Raw genomic sequence first — 22,653 nt, forward strand, 5'->3', positions numbered from 1 at the left:
AAAAGCTCTTCAAGTGTAAAAGGAGAGGTGAACTTGTTTTCACTCTGCAAACTTAACAGAAATGCTTCTTAAGAGCAAATCTTTGATCCCAGCGCAGCATCTGCTGGCGTTGGCCGGGGCATCACTTCAGGGTGGTCAGTGCAGATTTGCGTGGAACTTCTTCTGGCTTCACAGCCCTTCCCATCAGCAACAACAAGGGAGAAAAGAAAGAGAGACAGAAAGATTCTGCGAGAACATCAGCCGAGGGGTAGGAGGAGGGACTGGACTTGTAAGAAAAACCTGTCGGACCTGGAGTCACTCAGAGGCAGCCGTGTATAACGCAGAGGTCTGTCCCATCTGCGGGCATCTCGCTGCCAGTGCTGCCGCTCTCAGGGACAGGCCGTTGTGCCGCGCCGTGGCCGGGCTCCTGCGCGTGCCTTGCAAACTCACAGGTGAAATTTGGTAGAGCGACTGGTGCTGTTTTGCGGTGGGCTAGGCTTCTTAGAGGTGAGAGCTTGTCCAGGTGTGGGGAGGCGACCAGGAGCAGGGGCTGGGAGAGCATCCCGGGGAGAGCCCTCAGGCTGAACGTGCAGCTTTTCACTCCCTAAAACCGCCACTGAATGCGGAGAGCCACGCAGGCGTTTTCTGTGGATTCACTGAGGGCTGGTTTGGCAGACGAACAGAATTTGGGGAAGATAGTAGCAAAAGATCATGGTAGCGGCTGGGCGGATCTAACCTTGATATTTTGAGAGGGAAATGCTACAGCCTTCTTGGAGACGCACCCTGGAAAGGTTGAAGTTGGGGCTGGAAGGAGCAGAAATGAAACCTCTTAAGGAAGGTGCCATTCAGAAGTGAATACAGCTCACGTAATTATGCAAGATTGCTTTGTCTAAGGTGCTGGGAGTGAGCAAATCACGAGCATATATTTTTGTGGCTGCAACGGCTGCGACAGGGAGAAATACACATGTGAGTGCCTAGTGGCTTTCGCTTTCCTGGCCTCATCCTTTCTGTAAGCACAGATCCCATCTTCGCCCTTCCCTTAAGGTCTCGCAGAAGAGGTCACCACGCTGTCTTGCACAGTCTTCTGGTGACCTCTGTCTCAAACTCCCCCGTCCCGCTTCCCTGAAACTTCTGACCGCTGGAGCTGCGCTCCTGGAGGGAGCTAGGCATGCTCCTGGCTGCGCATCGCTGCTGCCGACATCGCAGATAGACAGCCTCTCGGCAAGGGAGAAACAGTAACGCCAACAAGGAGCCTTTGGCTTGCTCAGAAATTTCCCCTGGAGTCGGCTGAGTTGGGAGAGTCTGGGCACGACAGACATCTGTACATCAGGTTAAAAACCAAAGAGTTACTCAAAGAAAAAGTTTTCAAGGCTGCCTTTGAGCACCGACAAAGCCTAGAAGAGGTTATGAAGTATCAGAAAGTGGTTTTGAGTGCTCTCGACGGCCTTTCGTATCAGAGGTGAGTCTCCCTGTGTTGTTCCGTCCCAGTCAGCGGTACGGATGATGCGGTGGGCAGCCCCGGGTCTTGGCCAGAGACCAGCATGGAAGACCGGACTCTGATCTCTGCGCCCTTCCTCGGTGAGGGTCTCCGAGGTTTACACCCGAGTGTTATTGATGTAGGAGTTCGGAGAGCTATTGCCTTGGGTGGTCTTGGGGGGTCAGACAGCTCGGGGAGCCCCAGCACGTGGGGCGGTTCTGGTGAGCCGCGGCATCCAGCTGTCGGGCACCGTTCTGCAGGGGAGTCTCGAGGCTTGTTGCTGGTGAGGAGCTGACGGGAGAGGGGGGAACAAAAGCGTTTGGTTCTGGACCACGGGGTGTGTTTTCAGTTTGCAGCAGACAGAAAACAGGGGGGGTGACACACCACACGCGACTGCGTCTGCCGGTGATGCTTACGAGGAACCCGACGACAGCACACGTTGAGTCCCTCCATAAGCAGAGTTTACAGCCATGCCTAGAGCGTGGTGTTTAGAATATGGACTCAGATTTGAAGGGATCTGGATTTCTAGCCCGTTTCAGTGGAGGCTTTTGTTATCTTTCATGGAAATTGATTGCTTATCAGTAAAATGCATGTGGTTATTGTTACAATTTAATAGGGCTTGCCTGTGAAAACAGATGTGAAAAAGCCTTTAAATAGCTACATGCCCTGCCAGCATCCCAGCATTCACTGCCTAACTCGGCAGATATTATCTCGAAGGAAAGATGCCGATATAATTGAAATTAGCAGAAACCATTTGCAAGGAATCCTAGGAAAGGTATGAGTGGCTCCCAAAGTATTTCACAGGTGCAGACCTTGCTGCAGGGGTCTGGGTGCAGTGCGGTGCTCAAGAATTTCCACTTCTGCTCCTTCCCACTGCTAGCGTTTTCTTGATGCTATCTTGAAAATGTGAGCAGTGTAACCAGTGCATCGATACACAGGTTTGCAGGCTGCCTGAAACTCTAAGAAAAAAGGACTCCGGGCATCTTAATGGGATTGTTGGCTCTGAACCCCAAAGTTGGCAATTAGCAGTATCATTAAAACTGAAGCTGAAAGCAGGGTAAAACACAATCAAGTTCGTATCAAAATAAGATGTCTGACTACTGTACTGACCATAGTATTTATTTTTATATTTAGTTCAATAACTTTGTATGAATCGGATGAGAAAGTGCTGCGTTTCCTCCAGCCTGGGACAGGGTTTGGGCTCCGCCGGCTGTGGTGTCCCCAGTACCTGGTTTACCACCTTCTGCTTCACACTCACTCGTGACTCTCTCTCGGTGCCGGGGAAGTTTTTACAATCCCGTCCAAACATCAGCTGCCTCAGCTACGTTTAAGGACAAGTTCAAAGGAATTGAGACAAGCTGATGCTTGAATACTGCACAGCCTGTTTAAAAAGCAATCTTGCCCAGACTAGAAGTAGTGAAATAGCTGCTATTCTCCAAAAGCATTTATCAATGCGTGCTCAGAGCATCTCATACTCATTTCATAAGCTTTATTATCACCTGGTTGGGTTGGGTTTGATAACTGATGTGACTGGCATGCCTGCTCTGGCACGGGGGAGAGACCTTCAGGCCATGAGCGAAGGAAATTCTGCTTTCTTCTGCTCTTCCCTGAGCCTAGAAATCCAAAGGCTATTTCGGGTGGGTGCAAACCCACAATTGTATGAGAAGATTCATGTCCATACATTAATGTGATTTTTAAATAACTCTGGTGGGGGATTATCACTGTTAAATTAGAAATTGGCTTTGTTTGACTTGCTGCTGCTGCCGGGTTGCTGCTGCTGCCTCTGCCTCCTCCCCTCTGCCCTGGGTTCATTTAAATTCCTTCTAAGTGTCGTTCCCTGATGTGTCCGCTCGGCTGGCATGAGGCTTTCAGAAAAGCCCAGCTAACGGGAAATGGCGACACAGGGATTTAATGGCGTTTAGACTGCATGGACCTGGCTTTCTCCTTCATAACTTCATAAATCTGTTAAATAGCCCACTGGAATCTCCAAAAGCTGGAAGTCTTCAGAAAAGTAGGGCGTGACGGTGGTATATGATGCAAAACTTTTTTAGTCTTGCATTTCTAGGCAAAGCTTTCAGTCTACTTTTTGCCATACAGCAAATACTCCTTTACCTAAGGAAAGCACTTGGTGGGAAAAACAGGCCAAAGAGACTGTCGGCTTCCTGTTACTCCGAGGGAAGTACTTAAATTTTTTATGGGTTTTGAAGGGTGATACCTTTAGTGGTATATATCTATACCGTGAGGAATGCGTGAGCACTCTCGCATTTCTTTGCCTTCAGAAGCTGTACGGGTTCAGCTCCAGCTGTGAGCAGCAGATGATCTATGTTCTGGATGTGTCCGGCCTCGCCATCAGTTGACATCTGCAGACCACCATCGGGATCGCCCCAGGCTCCACTCTGGCCCCTGCCGTCCAAACTGCCTCTACCATCTGTAAAGAACTTCACGTGGTTTTCCAAACCCAATAGATGATGTGCTCCATTTGCTTGACATAGTTTTCATTATGTGGTTTTGCTTCTGTGGGGTTTCCCCCATCCTTTTCCCTCATTACCTGATAACCAAGAGCTGACCTTATGAGTTAACTTGGAATTTAGGAAAATATTTCTGTTTAATTGATGGGGAAACTGAGGCACAGAGAGACAAGCAAGTCTGGCTAGAACAAGCCCTGCCCTTGATCCAGCATGTGCCAGCACAGAACAGCCGCAGCTTTGATGCTTCAGGAAATACCCGGACGGTGACATTGCCTTTAATCTGTTTTCTTCCCTCGGTGTTTTCTTCAGCCGTATCCCCCTGTGGTGTTGGTTTCCTTTCTCTCATCCAACCTCACATTCTCTTTACTTGGGTCATATCCTAGCTGACTGGTGTACAACACAGCTCTTCACAACAGCCTGATTTTGTTGCTTTTTCAATTTAACTAATTTTTGCCCCGAGGAAATACCACTCAATCCCCTGAAAGAAGAAGGGCGACCAGTATAGCACATGTCCTGTATCCTGGGATGATGGGCTTAGGAGGGAAAGAGCCAGAGCTTGCCTACCATGTTTGTAGATTTTGCTTACCATGTTTATAGATTTTCTGCAGTTTTTTTTCTTTCTTGAGCAGGTAGACACATCCTGAAGCTGAGACTTTTTTTAGTGACTAAAAATAGCTACAGTTATGATGGATGTGCTCTACACCTGGCAGCTGAAGAGCACACCTGGAGATAAAGAAGGAACAGAGGTCTCTAAGCAAGCCCCAACTTAGTGTCTGGGAGGTGGGCTGTTTGCTGCAGTACATGGTTCAATCTCATGGCTGGCTTCTGTACAAGCTGTGTTTTGTAGGAGGCGGCCTTGGGAAGACCTGCAGACAGGGAATTACTGTAATCCAGCCTGGATGTCACGAAAGCATGGATTAATATTTCATCTTCTGCCTCTGACGGTTGTCAGGCTCACTTTGTTCCTGAGCTGGGGCTGTGATCCTCAAAAGACAGCCCTGAATTAAAGATTAAGCCAGTGTTTTACTTGACGGGAAGAGAGCGGTTCTCTGCGGAGATCGGTGACGGTGCGGTTCTCACCCAGCGCCGCGTGCAGGGGTTTAAAGTTTCCCAAATCCGAACAGTGGAGTGAAGCTGCAGCGTGGTGCTGGGACTGTGCGAGGGGAAGGGTCTCCGGCAGTTGCGAGCCACGTTAATGAAAGTGAGACTGGTAATTAGCCGAAGGTGAGCAAGAGGCACTGAACTGCCCCAGGAGGTGCCATTGGCTCTGCTGTGCATGCGAGAGCTCATTAACGACGAGCTGGAGAAGAGAAAGAAGTACCAGACTGTCCTGTTGGGAAAATGAAAGGTGCAAGGAAACCAGAATGGGTCGGCAGAGAGCTCAGGACAGAGCCTTCCCGCGGGTCCAGGATAGGGCCCAGCGGCAGGGCAGCACTCCCCGCTGAAAACTGGTTAGTTAAATTGCCACAGCTCTCTGGGTGGAAACTCCAATTTGAGGATGGATGATTTACATTGCTTTAACCTCAAGCTGGTTCTGACTGATTAAGCCAAGTGAATACTGGCCTGATTAAAGCCAACCCAAGAGAACCTGTGCACATTTGTTCAGCTTAACTTTTCAGTTAGACCAGTTCAACTCTTTTTGACAAGACCTCACCATGATACGTGGCTATTTCTTCTTTGGACAGCTGACATGCAGTTTAAGTCCAGCACTTTACCCTTGGCTTTCTTGAGCACAATAGCTTATCAGTCATGGAAACCCTAAGGCAGTTCAGGGTATTTAAGGTTCATAAATGGGCAAGTTGTTGGGCAAGTGATTACCCAAGAACGTGGAGAACCCAGTTTCAGCGTACAACAAAAACTAGTGCCCATCAGTCACCGTGACTGAGACGACCGCTGTCCCACGACAAAGTCTGGTTCTCGTGGCTCGCCGGCTGACACAGTTTCTTCTAGCAAAGAGCAGATGCAGACTCTCAGGAGTGCTGGTGCAGAAAACCCTACATAAGCCTAAAAAGGCTCTTGCAGAAGGCAGCCTCGTGGTGGCTGGGAAACCACAGGCAAACACTGCTCATTGTGCCCATGAACGTAAAAAAAAGGCTAATACAGTCAATCATATGAAGAATAAAACCCATGGTTTTCACAAACCGCAGGTGAAAAAGTGACCATGTAAAACATCCACAAAGTATTTTTTTAACTGAGCATGTTAGTCAGATTTGAGTTTGCTAAACAAATTTTCGAGAGCAAAACAAAGCAAAATTTGGTTTAACATGACTGGTCTGTTCCATTCTATTGCTTACCAAACAAATATTGGTTTACTTCACTTACAATGATACACTTCAGGACGCTGAGATTGCAGCTTTTGGAAAAGGATACCGGGTGGTCAAAGACCACATATCCCTTGCACGGAAACTGGGTGAATCCTGAGTGACAACTATTCCGCTACACTTCCCTGGGAAAGCAGCCAAGCTGATAATACAGCACGCCTGCTTTCAATACAACTATGTTTGTATATTCTTTTGAAACACTGTTTTCACCTTGTTTTGGAGCAGAACTTTTAGTGGGGCCATTACTTAACGGCATCGCTTATTGATTTGTGTCCCATTAACACTGTCACGCAAGAATGCAGAGCATCCCCACGCTACCGGCTCCTTCAAGAAGCTGCCTTCAGTTTGATGGCAGCAAGCACGAGGAAAACTTAGCTCCTGTTGCTGGATGCAGTTGGAAAGTAAATATTTTATCAGCTCTGTCAGTAGAAGGCTGCGTAGCGAGATTCAGAAAGCACCTTTGGTGGTTAACACCGCCCTGAGCAGATTTCGGTTACTGTGGCACCAAAAGTAAGAATACCATAGGCACGCAGATGGAGCAGAGACGTTCCAGTGGTTCCTGTACCCCTTTCTTGATCGACATTTACAAGAGCTCGCTGTTTGATCAGTGCCTTATGAGAAATCACTGAATGCATCCAGGATTTTTCACATCTGCCTCTTGAGGGTTTCTGTTTATTTTTTATTTGTTTGGGAGGAAGGGCTTGGGCAAAGTAGCAGACTATCGTTCATGTGGGAAGCCGCTATGACGGGAAGGGGAAAAGGAACTACCTGAACCCATTTTCCCAGCCTCTTCTGTTTTCCCAGGAGTGGACTGAAACAGCAGCATTTGACCCACTAATTATCCACAAACCTCTGCACAGTATTACAGCCATAAAAGAATGCTACGAACATTGTAAATTCAAATGTGCCGAGAGAAGTGCCAGATTTAAACCTGACTAGGCAAAATTAATATGCATAATAACTTTAATTACCCGATGAAGTACGATTTTTCACAGAATCCCCTGCCTCTTCCCATGCAAGCGCTCCATAGTGTTCAGTGAAAAGGCAGCTGGTCTGTTTTCTCTTTGTAGCCTCCATATTATACCCTGGATGATTTCTTCCTCTTACAGAACAATTATTTAACACTAGCTTTCTTAGAGACGGCCATCGTTAATGTATTTGAGTGCTTCACATTATCACTGGCAGGTGAGAGGCTTTTTATATGTATATATTTTTAAAATTTCTAAACATATATGAATATATATAATGTTATATACATATAGTATCTATTACTTTATCTATGAATGACATATATGTATGACTATGTTACCAATAGGTGGTTTTGTGGGTGTGGTTTAATTTAGTATCATGTATAACTAATATAACTTAATTATATAGGTATTTTATAGGTAGGGAACTGATTTGGGGCATTCAGTTTGCCAGGTTTGGGATGTCCTTATTTAGTGTATTTAGCACTGTAAAACACATCTTGGTCTAAGCATAGCTCTGACTGACATCATTTATGCTTCTCAGTGGTCAGCAGCTCCACAGCCAAAGTAAAAAGGGTCCAGAGTTTATGAGGTTTTTTTCCTTAATGCTGTATTTAGCTGTACATCAGAATTCTCCAGGCAGAAGAAAATTCCTGTTCTCCAAAGCAAGAGGAGTTGGCCCTTCTCGTTTGCCACGTGGCATTCGCCAGGCCTCCTTTGTAATACCATGACAGCCTGTAATACCTTTGGAGGTATCTATGAATATATTATATTTTTTGTTTACTTGGATGACTTGAGAGCTGTGGTCAGAAACACTTCAAACACTACGACTCCGAATACAATTTCCCTGTCCTGTTCCTTGGTGGACTTTCCAAACTGGCTTTCCCTGGAAATAACCCCCCCCTTGACCTTCCACAAGCAGAGGTGGTATGAGAGACATGGTACCTGGGCATGAGGAGCACTTTTGCTTTTTTTTTTTTTCATTTGGGCTGGGGGGAGATCCTCGAGAAAGGGTGTCTCCAGGACCATCAGGTAGACAACCTTTACAGCTCCTGGGGGCGATCCAGTCAAACTGAGCTGATACAGGACTATCCCTGTGTGAGTTAGTTATGCAGCTGAGGAGTTTTATTTCTGAGGTTTATTTCTGAGGAAGCCTTTGCCTCACAGAATATTTGAAGCCCTGGTTTGTGTTTACCACCCTAGAAATGACCTCTTGGCCTCCCTATTAACAGAGAGGAGCAATCTTGGGACTCACTTAAGGAATATGTCCATAATGAAAATGACTGCTTGACGTTTCCTATTCTGAATGAGCCGATTTCGGGTTTTTCGCTGTTTGATCTGTGTGTGTCCTACAGACAGCCTGCCACCACTCTGCCTCTGGTCTTCAGCTCCCCCGGCCAGCGCTGCTTCTCCAAAGGGCAGGCCTGGGCACCTTGAACATATTTAGCACAGGTACACAGGGGAGGACCTAAATGATGTTCCCCGTTATGGGTTATTATTTTGATTTTTGTACTCACCTTGACTCATAACGTGTTGGTAGACGGGTTACTCTACTGTCTAGAGAGGGTCCCGGGTGGCCAGCCTGGTGGGTGACAGGTTTATCTGACTTTCTTATTTTCAAGATGCTGTTGGAGGCATTTTCCCCAACCTCAGAGCAAGTCTTTTACAACTCTGTCTAAAGTCATTGCTGAGTAAAAAACGTCAAAAGAGAATGCTGGGAAACTGGCTTTCCTCGTCGCTTAAAGCACCCATTTTCAACACCTTTGCACTCCCTGAGTGCAAGGTAACTCACCAAAAATGGAGGAGATGCTGAAGGACGGTCACATTGAATCACTTTCTTTTTAAATAATATATTCCTTAGCAGACCAGAGCAGCTTTTGTGGCTGCTTTTAACTCTTGTCTACACAACAGTCAGAAAAAATTGGGTCAAAAAGCCAATCTTGTTTTAAATCAGAGTCACACCATAGACATTGACATATTTTCTTTCCCCCTCACTGCCTCCATTACCTCTTGTCCACTCTTCCAGGGATTATCTCTGCCCGCTGTTATCTCTGATAATGCTGGTTTAGCAGTTTTCAGTGACTTGGAATTCAAAGATTTAGTTGCAAAATTTACTATATATGGAGAGTCTGCGGAACTGTCAGTCCAGTTTTCGCCTGCCTCAAGAAGAAGGTGGCCTGGCCGCTCAGCTGCTCTCTCTGCTGAATACACTCCCTGGGTGAGTAATTATCTAAGTAATGAAGCAAATGGCCATATGGGTTTGTAATTCTACCTGTGATAATTTAAAGGGAAGAAAAAATGTGAGGATAATTCCCATTTCCTACAAATCTTTCTGCCCTACTTACAGGCTGTAATTTTCCTCACCATCTGCAAACCAGTCCAAGCCCCTTTCCTCGGGGTTCGGAAGAGATAACAAACAAAGAGCGTGTCCCCTCCGCGTGTCGCACAGCGGGATGTTTTCTGGAGCGGCCCAGCCTGTGGCGGGGAGATCTTCCTTGCCGCTTCGGGCACAGCCTGGGGCGAGCGCTGGCTCCGCGCGACGACATCTTGCCCCTTCCCTTCCCTGCTCCCCCGCACCGGCTCCCGTCGTTCTGTCTAGCTCGTTAAATTGGCAGAATACTAATCCAGCAAAACGCCGGGTGTGCTGGGGGCAAGCAGGAATGCGTGGGCAGGACAGAGGGACCTGACTGCCCTTCCCAGCTTGGTGCCCACCTGCAGCCTCCGGGTGTCTAACCGAACTGGGGAGTCTTTCGTCGAGAGGCACAACGAGCAGACCTAGCAAAACCAGGCTGCATCGCGTGAATTATGGCAAAAAAAGAGCAGGCTTCGGTTCAGACCGTTTGCAAAGTGGCATATCCTGCATAGTGGATCCCGATTTCAGTCACAGCTTTTGGAAGTTTCCTGCTGAAATGCAGGTGTTTAAAAAAGAAATACCTTCAAAGAATGTTGCCGTTTTTCTATTCAGTGTGGTTTTTTACCGGCTGCTCTAATACCTGTCCCTTAGCAGGAGAGCAAGAGCATTCAGGACTATTATGAAAAAGGCATTCATTGAAGAGGCCCAGGGAGGATTTTTGTCAAGGCTTAAGAAACAGTTTTCATTGGCATAAAGAAAACCCAAATGACTAACACGTAGTGACGTGAGGAGCCAATTGCACGTAATTCTGCGTTCCCACCTGAAAAAACTTGCGTGGTCTTCTCCTCGCAACACCATAGCTCTCCAGAGAGGAGAGCACAATATCATTCTAGAGAGCATCGGGAAGCGCTTGGGATTTCATTTTCCACCATCGCTATATTAAATCCCTGTTGCTTACTGCAGAAGTCAGCCCGTCAGGCTGGGTGCTTCCCGGCGAGTGAGCATCAGATGACGAGAGGCTGGCCGTCATGCCAAAGCTCGCAGTGTACCGAGACAAGCAGTGGCTGTGAAGGCAGACGCAGCCTGTGCTCCAGCTTCAGGCACAACGCTCAGGAGCACCGTTCCTGCTAACATGCCGGACTGCAGCCTGGCACCGAAGGAAGGCAGGTGGAAAACCTTCCTCTGCCCTAGGAATCGGTGTCCCCTTCCCCTCTGCGGGAGCATCCTCCCGCAGCAGCACCTCTGCCTTCCCTCAGGGGCTCCAGCTGCCAGGAGGTGCTGCCAAGGGTTCCCGTGCTGTTTTTTAGGAGGTAAACTGTCCTGTTCGAGTGACCAGGAGCCAGCTGAAGTACAGCTGGTATCGCTTGGCATTTCACAGTTACAGCTGTCTTGGGGAAAAAAAACAAAAAGCAACAAAACACAAACCAAACCACTCCATTTGTGCTGAAATCCAACAGAAATCAAATCCTCCTCGGCAGCAGCAGCAGCTCAAGGGGGACGGACGGCTGGAGGAGAGCCAGGCGTGCCTCCTGCCCCACTATGGTCCATTTGCTGCAGGTTTCTAGAAGCACATTTTGCGGGAGCTTTGCCCGCTGCAACCTGCAGACCCTTCAGACAGACAATAAAAAAAAAAACGAACGAGAGGCCCAGCACTTTGGATGAGGATGGTGACGAGGAGGAGGAGTAAGACGGCCGGAGCAGGGGGGCAGTGAGGCAGCAGGGGAGGAAGGCAATGAGGAGACACAGTCCTGTGCCTGCACTTCCCAACCTAGCACGTGCAAAGCTTTACAGAGATGCACAAAATGGAGCCACGCAGTCCGTAAGGATGCCGGGGGACTGCCTGCTTGCAGCAGAGCAATGTGGCCATGGGTCATCAAAGCAATGGCTTCTCTCCCCACCGAGATGGCCAGCCAAAGCCCTATGTCGGGACAAATGTAGTGGTTTTCTTTTGCTCCTAGGGAAAAATTCACAAGGAGTGGAAGTTAACCCACAATAGCTCCTTCCAGGGAAACCAAACTGCTTTCAGATGGTGCTGATTAGTCCACTGGTGAAAGTGGGTGGGCTTTTTGGTCTACTGAAAAGTGAAAGGCAGCATCCCCAAACCACTCTGAAGAATAAGGTCACCAAATAAGTTTAACAGCTTGTGCCTCTTTTAATGGAAATATCACATGTTTATACATATATGCACAGTAAAGTACAAAGGGTTAGAAAACAGGCTTCATTTTCAGCCCCTAATTCTAACATACTGTACGTTAATCCCTGAGAGCACCTGTCAATTGTATGTCTCCTGCAAGGGATACTGAGAGTGCAAATTCAAGTGTTCACCTGCAGCACAGGTTGCTTTTCAGGTACTGAATCTGAATGCTAAATCTTCAGTACACTGGGTTGGCAGTAAACAAAAATTAATAGTTAAACCATTCAATCCAGTGTATCAATTCAAAATCCATCCTGATATCTTTGCCACAGACAGCTAAAAGATTGTCTTCCTACTCTCCAAAGAAATGAGTTCAGCTTATACTCTGGTCACACCAAATCCATTACAAAATTGGTGCCTGTGAACTGCACAGCACTGATGCAGTCACAGACTAAAATCCTCTTTATATCCACAGGGCTGGGGAGGTTTATTAGCAGGGTGCATATTCCTCCAACTCTGACCTGGGAGGCTACCTGGCAATTGAGCCTAGCCAGCACAGCTATTCCAGCAAGAGGTACAAAGAACAGGCTGTGTGGAAAAATCCTTGTTTCATACATCTGCCATAACCCTGACCCCGCAGATGCTGGCTAGCAATACCAATCTGGGTGCTAGTTTTCAGTCAACTGAATTTATTTCTCCCATGACACGCACAGTTTCATTACAAGTTCAGTGAGACTGTGGCCAGCCTTTGTCCTGTGGGAGTAAAGGATGGAGAAATCTTCCCTCTCTTTAATTGAAGGGAGAAGCTGGTGACAGCAGCAGCTGGGGTCTGCCTGGGCTCCGGCAGAGCAACACCATCAGGAGAACACACTGCAGCACGTTTCATTTCAAACGGGAGCAAAGCCTGAGCAAAAACATAGCCTGAGCACATGCTGTGTGACTTGCTGTTTGCGTTTGACCTCTACTTTTATGAATGTGGTCTTTCTTCAGCAAGCAGCAGGTTTACAGCCCTTCCTTATCAGAATTTGCCGGGGTTTGGCATGCCGTTCAGACTGACTGCTGGTCAAACCAAACGAAGCCTTAAGGTGGACCACAAGAACCTGCAGCAACCTGTGGGAACTGCCACTTTGAGATGCACTTACATACTACGGAAGGTTTTCTCCCAGTGTTGAGACAGAGGGGTGAAGTACTGCCCTCTCTGGGCACCCAGAGGCGTACTACCACAGCTCCCAACAACATCTGGCCACCATTTCCAAACATTAGTGACCAAGCTGCCTGATACTGCATCTCTGACTGGATGTTCATAGCATATGGCTGGACTTAATACCTGGGAAAATTGCTTGAACTTCTGGAAGCTGCATAATTTTCCTGTCCTGGCTATAATCTGGAAAGGCTCACAATAAACCTGGTGTGTTTTTTTCACAGGAACTTAAACCTCAACCTAAAAAAAAGCCCACCTGTGGCTCACCACCTCCCTTATTTCACAGTTAAATGCAATGACAAAAAATTCCCTGAGACTAAAGAGGAGACAACAGATAGCAGATACAGGGAAACTTAATGGGGGAAGCAAATCTTAGGTGATGGTAGCATGCAAAAATTAGCTCAGCTTCTCTGTTGCTCCAAAGAAATCAGTCCCTGCCCCTGATTTATACCTGCAGAGGATGTGAATACCTCAATCACAGAAATATTTCATATGCGGCCCTTTTTATATTCAACAGAACAAACAATAGCATTAAGAACTGCATCCATACAGACTGTATGGAGCTGTACAGTTTCATAGCTATCCTGCCTTAAACTTTGATTACTGGAATTAAAGTGCTTAGTATATTCAAAGCAATTGTAGACCTGGATTTTCACTGCCCACCAGCACTGTGGTATGTTTTAAATGTCACATTATTACTATAAAACCTTGCAATACGTCTACCTAAGCAAGGAGAGGGAGGAATGTCTAGTGTCAAAAGCACAACTCCTTAATTTTGTCCCTTACAAAATGAACAAACACAAAATATGGTCCTTTCACACCCACGTTGTTTTTCAAGCTGTTTCTCAGTCATTCACCTGGAACTGGAAAAAAAAGGAAACCGCAAAAGGACTGCACCACTTAAAACTTCCCATCAACGGCAGACAGGTAAACTTATTAAGTCCTCCACCTGAAAATACCTTCCTGCTCCACCATCAGACACACTGTGGCATAGCCCTTGCCCTGTTTCTGCACCTTAAAGGCCATTACTCAGTATTCCAGCTCCGTGAGCAGTGGGCATGCACGAAGGCATTCAGTCTGTTATCTTGCTCAGATAACAAGACTAACGGCTCTAAAACCTTCCAAGCAATTGCCCTTAAATCAGGTCCTGCATCTGGCAGGAGACACCTGCCTCTGCTTTTGAGCCTCTGCTGCTTTTTTCTTCTCCTGTTCCTCCGCCTTCTTCCGCTCTTCTTTTAGCTCCTTGTATCTCCATTTGGGAATCTGCAAATAAGGGTCATCCTTCGCACTGCTCCTCCTTCTCGCCTTTTCTGGCTGGAAGGTGGGTGGAGGAGCTTTGCTGATACGGACTTTGGGGATGACAAATCCCGGCCTGACGCTGCTCCGTCTAAGTAGGTGGAGCGGCAAGAGGCTGGCTTTCCTAGTAGCTATGGTATTCACTTGAGAGACTGCAAGGCTGATGGGCTGCAAGCTGGCTCGCCGGTCCTTCTTCTTGGGGATCAGTGTGACCTTGGAGTTCTGAAACAGCTTCTCGTAGCTGCTAAAGTGATCTTTGTCCTGAGATCGGATCTCCTCGGCTCTCTGCTTCCTAAGGATTTCTTGCACAGCCAGTCTGCGTTTCCCCACAGAAGGCGGGCTCCCTGGGCACACAGTCCGGCATGACAGAGCAATGAAAGGACTGCCCAAGCTTGTTGTCACCTTCACCATGTGGTCGAGGACCCCGTCTTCTTCTGGGCCATAGAAAGACCGGAATGGGAGAGCTGCCCTCATGCACTCAGAAATCCTCTGCAAACAGCTTTTCGGCTCTGCAGCCTTGGCAAGAAGTTCCTTCATCTTTGGCCATTCTGGTTTATATTGATCACAAAACTGTTCCGGGCATGGCCTGTCCATCAGCTTTTGCATGATGAAGGCAGACTCTGATCTTCCTGTGTAACAAGCCCATTCCCACGAAGTCAGTCCACGGCTTGGATCAGTCGCATGAACATTTGCCCCTCAAAGAAAAGAAAAACAGTTAGTGTTACTTAATGAAACTGCCCACGCTTTTGTTGCTATGATCAGAGTTGAATCAGGCAGATCCCTGCAAGAAAATGTCACATACAACACTGTTGTGGTTTAACCCCAGCCAGCAACTCAGCACCACGCAGCTGCTCACTCACTTCCCCCCTCCACGCAGTGGGACGGGGGAGAGAATTGGGGAAAAAAGCCCCAAAACTCCTGAGTTAAGATAAGAACGGTTTAATAGAACAGAAAAGAAGAAACTAACAATGATGATAACACTAATAAAATGACAATAGTAATAATAAAAGGATTGGAATATACAAGTGATGCTCAATGCAATTGCTCACCACCCGCCGACCGATGCCCAGTTAGTTCCCAAGCGGCGATCCCCCCCAGGCCAAGTCCCCCCCAGTTTATATACTGGGGCTGATGTCACACGGTATGGAATATCCCTTTGGCCAGTTTGGGTCAGCTGCCCTGGCTGTGTCCCCTCCAGCCTTCTTGCTGGCCGGGCATGAGAAGCTGAAAAACCCCTGACTTGGTATAAACACTACTTGGTGACAGCTGAAAACATCAGTGTGTTATCAACATTCTTCTCATCCTAAATCCAAAACATAGCACTATACCAGCTACTAGGAAGAAAATTAACTCTATCCCTGCCGAAACCAGGACAGCCACACAATAATATTTGTGTCAAAATGAACATGCAATAAGGAGAGATCAGGCTCCTGACTTTCTGAACTCCTGATTTATTTAAAAAAATAATAATAAAAAGAAATTCAGGCTGCATATATGAAATTCTCTGAAAACAATGCAAAGAATGACATAATGAATTTCAACTGTGTTGAATGTTGCCTGCCATTTTAAAATCCATTCACTTGAGCTCGCAAGAAAAGTGAGGAACATGGAAAGAAACAATTCTGTACACAAAAATCCTTCCCATACAGAATAATGGGCTTTGCACTGATCGCTGCCACTTAGAAGAGAGATCTTGAGCTAATCATCAGAAGTTCCATGAAAATATCAACACAGTGCTCACTAGGGGTGAAAATAGCAAATAAAATACAAGGAATTTCTAGAAAAGCATTAAAAAATAGAGAAAAAGTAGGGGAAAAAAGGAAAAAATAGAGAAAACACTAGGTGTACAATTCAGGATCTCTTATCTCTGAAAGGACACTGCAGAATTAGGGAAAGTCAAGAGGATGGTGACAAGAGTGATTAAATACAAGGAAAGTTTCCCTACAAGTCAGAGAGTAGATAATGGGCGAGATGGACCTTCAGTCTGAGCCCAGAACAGCTGTTCTCATCTCCCTTAGAGAACCACCCCCGAGGAAATGAAGTACTTGTTAGCAAAAACATGCTATTATCACCAAGTGGACCAGCCATAAGAGGCGACTGGGACACGCTAGACAGTGGAGGCGTTGACATTTGAAGTACAGTGTTAGGTCCTGGAAGGAAATGATTTCTAGTGGTTATTATCTTTCAGCCTGTGTGTCCCCATGCCTAGTTTATGATCTTTACCCATCCAATTCTGACATCTATCCCCATCACCATTCTTTCCTCTCATATATTTCTGCGTCCTTTTCCAGCTTTGCCTTCCTTTTGATCTCTCCATGTTCCTATAAGCCCCCTCACATGGGCTTCTGCCCTTGTTCTTCACTCTTTTGCTTTCAAGTGGGGTTACACAATTCTTCTTCAGGGCATCTGGCTGCCTGAAGAGAGGGTACAAGAGTAACAGGAGGAGCAAGCATCCTAGTCTGCTCTACTGTATCTTTTACAACTTCTGTAGTACTATATCCAATGCTGCCACATTCCCTGGCAACCAGAAAATTGCAGGGAATTCCTCTCAGTTATGGTATTAGGGTGGGACCATGGGCATTTGTCAATGAGGATGGCACGTGCCTAGTTCTGCTCACATAGAAGAGCTCTGTAAAGGACAGAGGAAGCTCAATACAGAGTGCACCTTTGGAAGAATCGCTGCAGAACAACGAGCAGCAACAAGTGTTTTTGGAAGCTGAAGTCAGCAAGACACTGTTGCAAACACCCAACACATTACAGCTGGTGAATGCGAAAGGGTACAAAAGATCTGTCCAAAAACTAGCTTGGTGTCACCAATCAAAAAGACACTCAGAGACGTGTCGAGGACTTGACAGCCAGCATCATATCCTCTGCATCACACCCAAGTGATCCTGAACATACCACCTGGGCACACACATCTTCATGTTTTAGAGTATATGGGTATGTGGGTGAGTGAATGAAATCCATAGGAGAATGAGTATGAGTGAATACTCTCTGGTTTCAGGCAGTCACGTTCTTAAGCTGCAAATCCTTTGTTTTATATTCTGCCTTTAAACTTCAGCTGGTCTCAGAGGGAGCTTTGCACTCTCCAGAATGTAGACTTTGTTCAGCAGCTCTGCAGCACATTCCCTGGGACAGGCACAGGCACTTTGCCCAGCTGCTTTCAACATAACTGAGCTCTTTAACATTCAGTTGTCGTTTACACGTTATCACTTGCCCTGTAGATAATTTCTGGGTTTCTTGAAAGAGTTGCAAGCTGGGATATGAACAGGCTACAACGTTTGACTTCTTGAAGGGCTTCTCTGTCAGCTGAAGCACCATTTTCCAACAGCCAACAAAAAACTGACCTACGCAGGTCTTGTCACAAAAGAAAAGACATTCTCTCCCATTGCTTTGGAAGAGGGAGATGTCCAGAGACCGAGACCTGAGGAAAAGGCCGGAAAAACATCATAACAAATTATCTTTTTCAGGGTGGACTATCTCGGTGACAGCATTTCAAACTAGCATAAGGGGGACTAGATATAAGGAATGGTAACTGGGAACCAGTTTGCAATGGGTCCAGTATAACCTTCCCCGCAAAGGATGTTTTGTCATTACAGAAAAACAGAGGAAAAAGGAGAGCATGGGGAAAGTGATCAAAAGCTCAGTTTTAACTCCATTAAGTACTAGTTGATTCCTAAGTCTCTGAGAAAATCCCTAAAAAGAGGATGCTAAAGACACGGTCCAAGAGTGAATGTGGATGGAGACACCCTAAGCAAAAAAGCTGATCCCAGTTTAAGTGTAATTTAAGTGATATTTGCAGAAAGGACCACTCAGAGAGAAAGCACAGGGGCACTGCAGGGAGTCAAGCACAGGGTCCAGACTGGAAGGCAGAGAGGAGGCCAAGAGGAGGAAGAGTGAAGCAAATCAAAGAGTTCGTTAGCTGTGGACTGAAGAAAGGATTACGAGATCTCAAAGGCAGCAGGGCTTGACAAAGTTCATGATTGCAGAAGCTACAGACACACCAGTGAGGGGAGGAACAAAGACGTGCAAAGACATGTCCTCCTGCTCCACCAGCCTGGTTTTGAACCATCCTACCCAAACTTCCCACCCCTCAATCTCTCCCATCTCAGGCTAGCCTCTTGTCCTGTCCCCTTCTTAACGCTTGCCTGGGTCTGCATGCCTTCCCACTAGAGCCGACTGGGAATGTGGCAGATTACATGGAAGTTGTTTCTTTGTTGTACACGTAACAGGCAAGGATTTACCAAAGGAAGAACAGCAGCTAGTGGAATTGTCCCCAAATATAAATTTTAATGGACAGTATGCTCTGCTTGTAAACAAGGAAGAGGTATAGACAGCTGCTTACTGTTTTTTTTCAAGAAAAAGACATGCCAGCTCTGATACGGTGCAGCTGTGAGACCCTGGATCAGAGTTGTGCAAAAAGAGCTGTGTGAGAAAGCGCTCACTGGGGACTCCCTCCCTTTGCTTGGGGGCTGCACTGAAGCTCAGACGCTCAGCTCTGGTCCTTGCCCGAGATACGTTGCAGCTATGCCTGCGCCTGGCCACGTGCCTTGCTGATTTGGACCCTTACTCACAGACTTAATTTCTTGTTTTGACCTCAGACCTACCTTGCCTCTATAGACTTGCCTTGTCACCACGGCCTTGTCTTATCACCACAGACTTGCCTGGCGATCACTGCAGTACTGGCTGATCCTGGTTACTGTCACCAGCCCTATTCCGTTTCTTCGAGGAGCGACTTTGTTGATGAGGCCAGTGCCTCTGTGTGCCTTGCTGTCACCCTTGGCTCACCTCCTTTTGAGGAGAAGCCCACTCCTGCTGCTCCCCGACAGACGAATCCCCAGGTGTTTTGGAAACTTTATCTCAGAAAACAATACTACAGAGTATTGAAATCCTGATCTTTCAACAGAAATCGATGCTGACTTTGTACCTTGTATCACAAAGTCTCTTCTAAGGCGTGATGTACTGTAGTGGTATTGATTTTCTGCACAAATCAGGAGACATTTCTGAACAAACTTGTCATTCAGCAGAATGCCTCATCTGGAAGAGACATGAATAGTCACGTCCCTTTTTAAATGCAATAGCAGTCTTATTGAACCAATTGTCATTTCAGTGTGAGTATAGCCTACAGGTTTTCTTTTAAGAAAACTGCATTTGCCACGTGCCTTGATTTGCCTGCAAAAGTTGCCCTGAAGATCATTTTCAGCACAACTAGTTTGAATGCACATGCTCCTTTGGGTTATCAATATCCTATTTGATTAAGAAGGTTTAATGTCCCTTGAGATGCAAAACTGACATCCGGAGTTTAAAGACAGGGAGTGAACGAGCTCAGGCATCTGTTACCAACCTGTTTTATACGCAGTATTTAAAGCCCAGTCTCCAGATCCACAGCCACTCCGACGACTTTACTAAAGCAGCGCTGAGTTTACACTGGAGATTACAGCAGGGCTTGACACATGAATTACAACCGGCATTTCTGTGCTCCCACTCAGGCTGGCTCGCTTGCTGAATGCTGGCAGCAGCGCGGTCCTGGCAGCGCAGCAGCCTGTGACAAACTGCCGATGAGCGACTGGGTTGCCCCCTTACTCGCTGTGCACTCACGAATAGCAAATTCACATGTTCCAAAGACTCACTTTGAAAGAGCAACATTATGGCCAAGTGTCTCAGAGCGCCTTAATCTTGTAGTGATTGACCTTGGCCACCCTCCAGGAACTCAAATTTCAGAAAGAGCAGTCACTTTGACAATCCAGCTCCAACCATCTGTCACATGTTGCCGTTACCTCTTCCCCATCTGACTGTGTTAAATCCATGCTTAGGCGGCTAGAAAGGTGAGTTATTTTCCTTTACTGACCTCCTGCACTGCTGTAAGTAGGTGCCTGTCAACAGAGGTCTTATCCAAGCCACTAAACAGATACTGGGTTTAAAAACCTCCCGGCTGTAACTCTTTTTTAAAGACACATACCTGCTTTGTAGCTATGCAAGCAGACCCACAGCTGATTATGGGTGTTTTCCCCCTGTATTTCCATACAGTCTTATGTTTTAACTTAGAATTTTGCTGGTTTATTTGTGAAATTGATTTGTTCACCAAATCTTTTCATAGCAATTTCTTTCACCTTCTTCAGCAAACTAGCACTGTATTGTCAGCAGTCACTCAGTATCCCTTAAGCCCCGAACTGCTTCTAAATCCATTCTGAATGAACAGCTCCCCCCCCCTCTACATTTCACCAGACTGTACAGTGCTAAAAAATAATCAGATATTAAAATGGATGCAGGCAATTTACCACACTTCCTCTGTGGCCCCTATTTTGAGCTGAAAATGTGAGGACCTGCAAAATACTCACCAAAACATGTATACAAACTCCAATTTAGAAATGCAGAGTATATTAACTCTACACCTCCTTAGCCAATGGATAATCTTTGGTATCCTCACTATCTCTGATGCACAAACAGGGTGATACAACTTTCTGTAGGTAAACTCGATATGGAGGCTAACAAAGCCATTTTCTGGCTGGCTAAAGGTTTGTTTTCCCCACTATTCTGTTTTCTTATGAATCATGAAAACGAGAAGGTGGCTATTCAGATACCAGAGGCAGCAACCACATAGTGAACTTTGATAGCAATACTTTTTGTACAAGAAGTAGCATAACAAGGACTGAGTTATCTACAAAGATGGAAAGGTTATGAAATAGCTTCTAGTGACCAAAACAGAAAGAACAAGCTTCCATCAGATCTCCAGGGATAATAATAGAAAGCCATGACACTGTAAGGTCAATTTGGCAAATCATAAGGTCTTGGGATTGAAGTTTCATTTTAAGTGATACTTTATAATGGGCACTGGAAAATTCTGAACTAGCATCTGCCAGCATCAGGCAAACTGAGCGCTCCTGCACCTGCGGCACGTGGCTTCACTGCCTTGTCTATGACTTATTTAAAAGCTGCACCCATTTCCAGGTGAGGCTGCACCACACCTCTCAGAGTAAACAAGAGCCAATTTTCTTCTTGGTGTTTGCATGTGGCTGTCTAGTATTTACAGTTAGATGATGACGAAGAAGCAGCAAAGCATTTTGCCTACCTGCCAACATCAAGGCTTTCACGCATTCAGTTCGGCCCTGCATCGCAGATTTCATCAGTGCCGTGAATCCAAACGCATTCCTCTTCTCAATATCAAGCCCAGGAAAATAGTTCAACAAATAGTTTGTAATGGTTATGTGCCCTTTGAAGAAATGAAAAAGCAGAGAAAATATGTCACAGAATTAAAGCGCTGTCTCAAGGTTAAACCAAAAATTACTCCTGCAGGCTTGATAACTGGAAAAATGCCAATAATTAATAAGATCTCTTTTCCTTGTATCTTCTCCTGCTCATTGCAGTCATCACCCTTAGGGTTAAGTGGCGCTGACTTGTGACCAGAGTCTTGGGATAGGAGACTGGAAACCTGGGTTCCCACCTTCTCTCAAGTTGCTCTCCTCTCTGAAAAGCCACTTTAAGATAAGGCAATAAATGAAGACCAGAGATGGTCACTCTGAGGTTGCAAAGGGGCTCAGTTTCTTGACTCAGTGAGCTGCACCGCAAAGGGAATTCCTACAGCTTATGGAAGGAAGGCCCGTCACCGGGGGAAACTGACTGCAAAGGTTCAGCTTTTTCCCTCCCCTGGTAAATTTGAGCCTTACAATCATGGTGCTTCATTAAAAAGTGATTACACTAAAAGCGATTACACTCCAGCCAATAATATGCATGAACCATGCCAGGCCTGATACGAGACAAAGGAGTGTTTTGTGTAGAAGCCCACATTTTTATTTTTACATCTGATAGTGTAAAGCCACTTGTCTACTCTCCAGTGACAGGAAAATGGGGATGATGTTCAGTTTTGGTAGTAAAATTAATGACTGACTTACTTAAGTTCTGTTTCTAAAGGCAACTGTTGTTGCCATTTGTGTGCCTTGTATGCCAGGACAACTGGTGTCTGCAAGGGCGTACTGAGTAGTTAGAGACATCTCTGGCTAAATGGTTGGAAGACCAATTAAAACATCATGTCTTTATAATTGGACTATCAGAACAAGACAAATATCTAGTGCCATTATGACTCATTCAAAATAGTTTTCCCTTCACTTGTCATTCATTTTATGATGCCTTGATGCTTTATAAAATAATGCAGTCTGTCAGGCAGCTGCAACAATCACAATTTAATTACTAGGAGCTGTAAAAATATTCTCTCATCTCACTCTGCAGTCCAGCTGAATATTCTGTGACGCATGTCATTCAAATTCACCTAGAAATGTTACTGAAGCAGATTATAATTCATACGGGACAATTTTAAAAGTCTATAGTGTCACATCTGGTGCAGATTTCATCAGCAGTTGCTTTGTACCAACACAGTCCTGCATTCACTTTGGCAAGCAAGTTAATAGAACCTCTACCAGTTATTTAAGATGCTTTCTAGGTGTTACTCTTTATCTCTGAGA

At 46.1% G+C, this 22,653-nt stretch overlaps 1 protein-coding gene across 1 annotated transcript in view; it reads right to left on the reverse strand.

Moving 5' to 3' along the window:
• Positions 1-11,694: 11,694 nt before the first annotated feature.
• ANKRD33B (ankyrin repeat domain 33B) overlaps positions 11,695-22,653 on the reverse strand; it is a 41,761-nt gene continuing 30,802 nt past the window's right edge. Inside the window, exons 3-4 of the mRNA XM_052781693.1 lie at positions 21,267-21,407; positions 11,695-14,892 (exon numbers count right to left, since the gene is read on the reverse strand). Coding sequence (XP_052637653.1) covers positions 14,042-14,892; positions 21,267-21,407 — 992 coding nt within the window. The 3' untranslated portion in view covers positions 11,695-14,041. The remainder of the gene's footprint in view (positions 14,893-21,266; positions 21,408-22,653) is intronic.

The sequence above is a fragment of the Harpia harpyja genome, chromosome 1, assembly GCF_026419915.1.
Source record: "Harpia harpyja isolate bHarHar1 chromosome 1, bHarHar1 primary haplotype, whole genome shotgun sequence".
Classification (NCBI taxonomy): Eukaryota; Metazoa; Chordata; class Aves; order Accipitriformes; family Accipitridae; genus Harpia; species Harpia harpyja.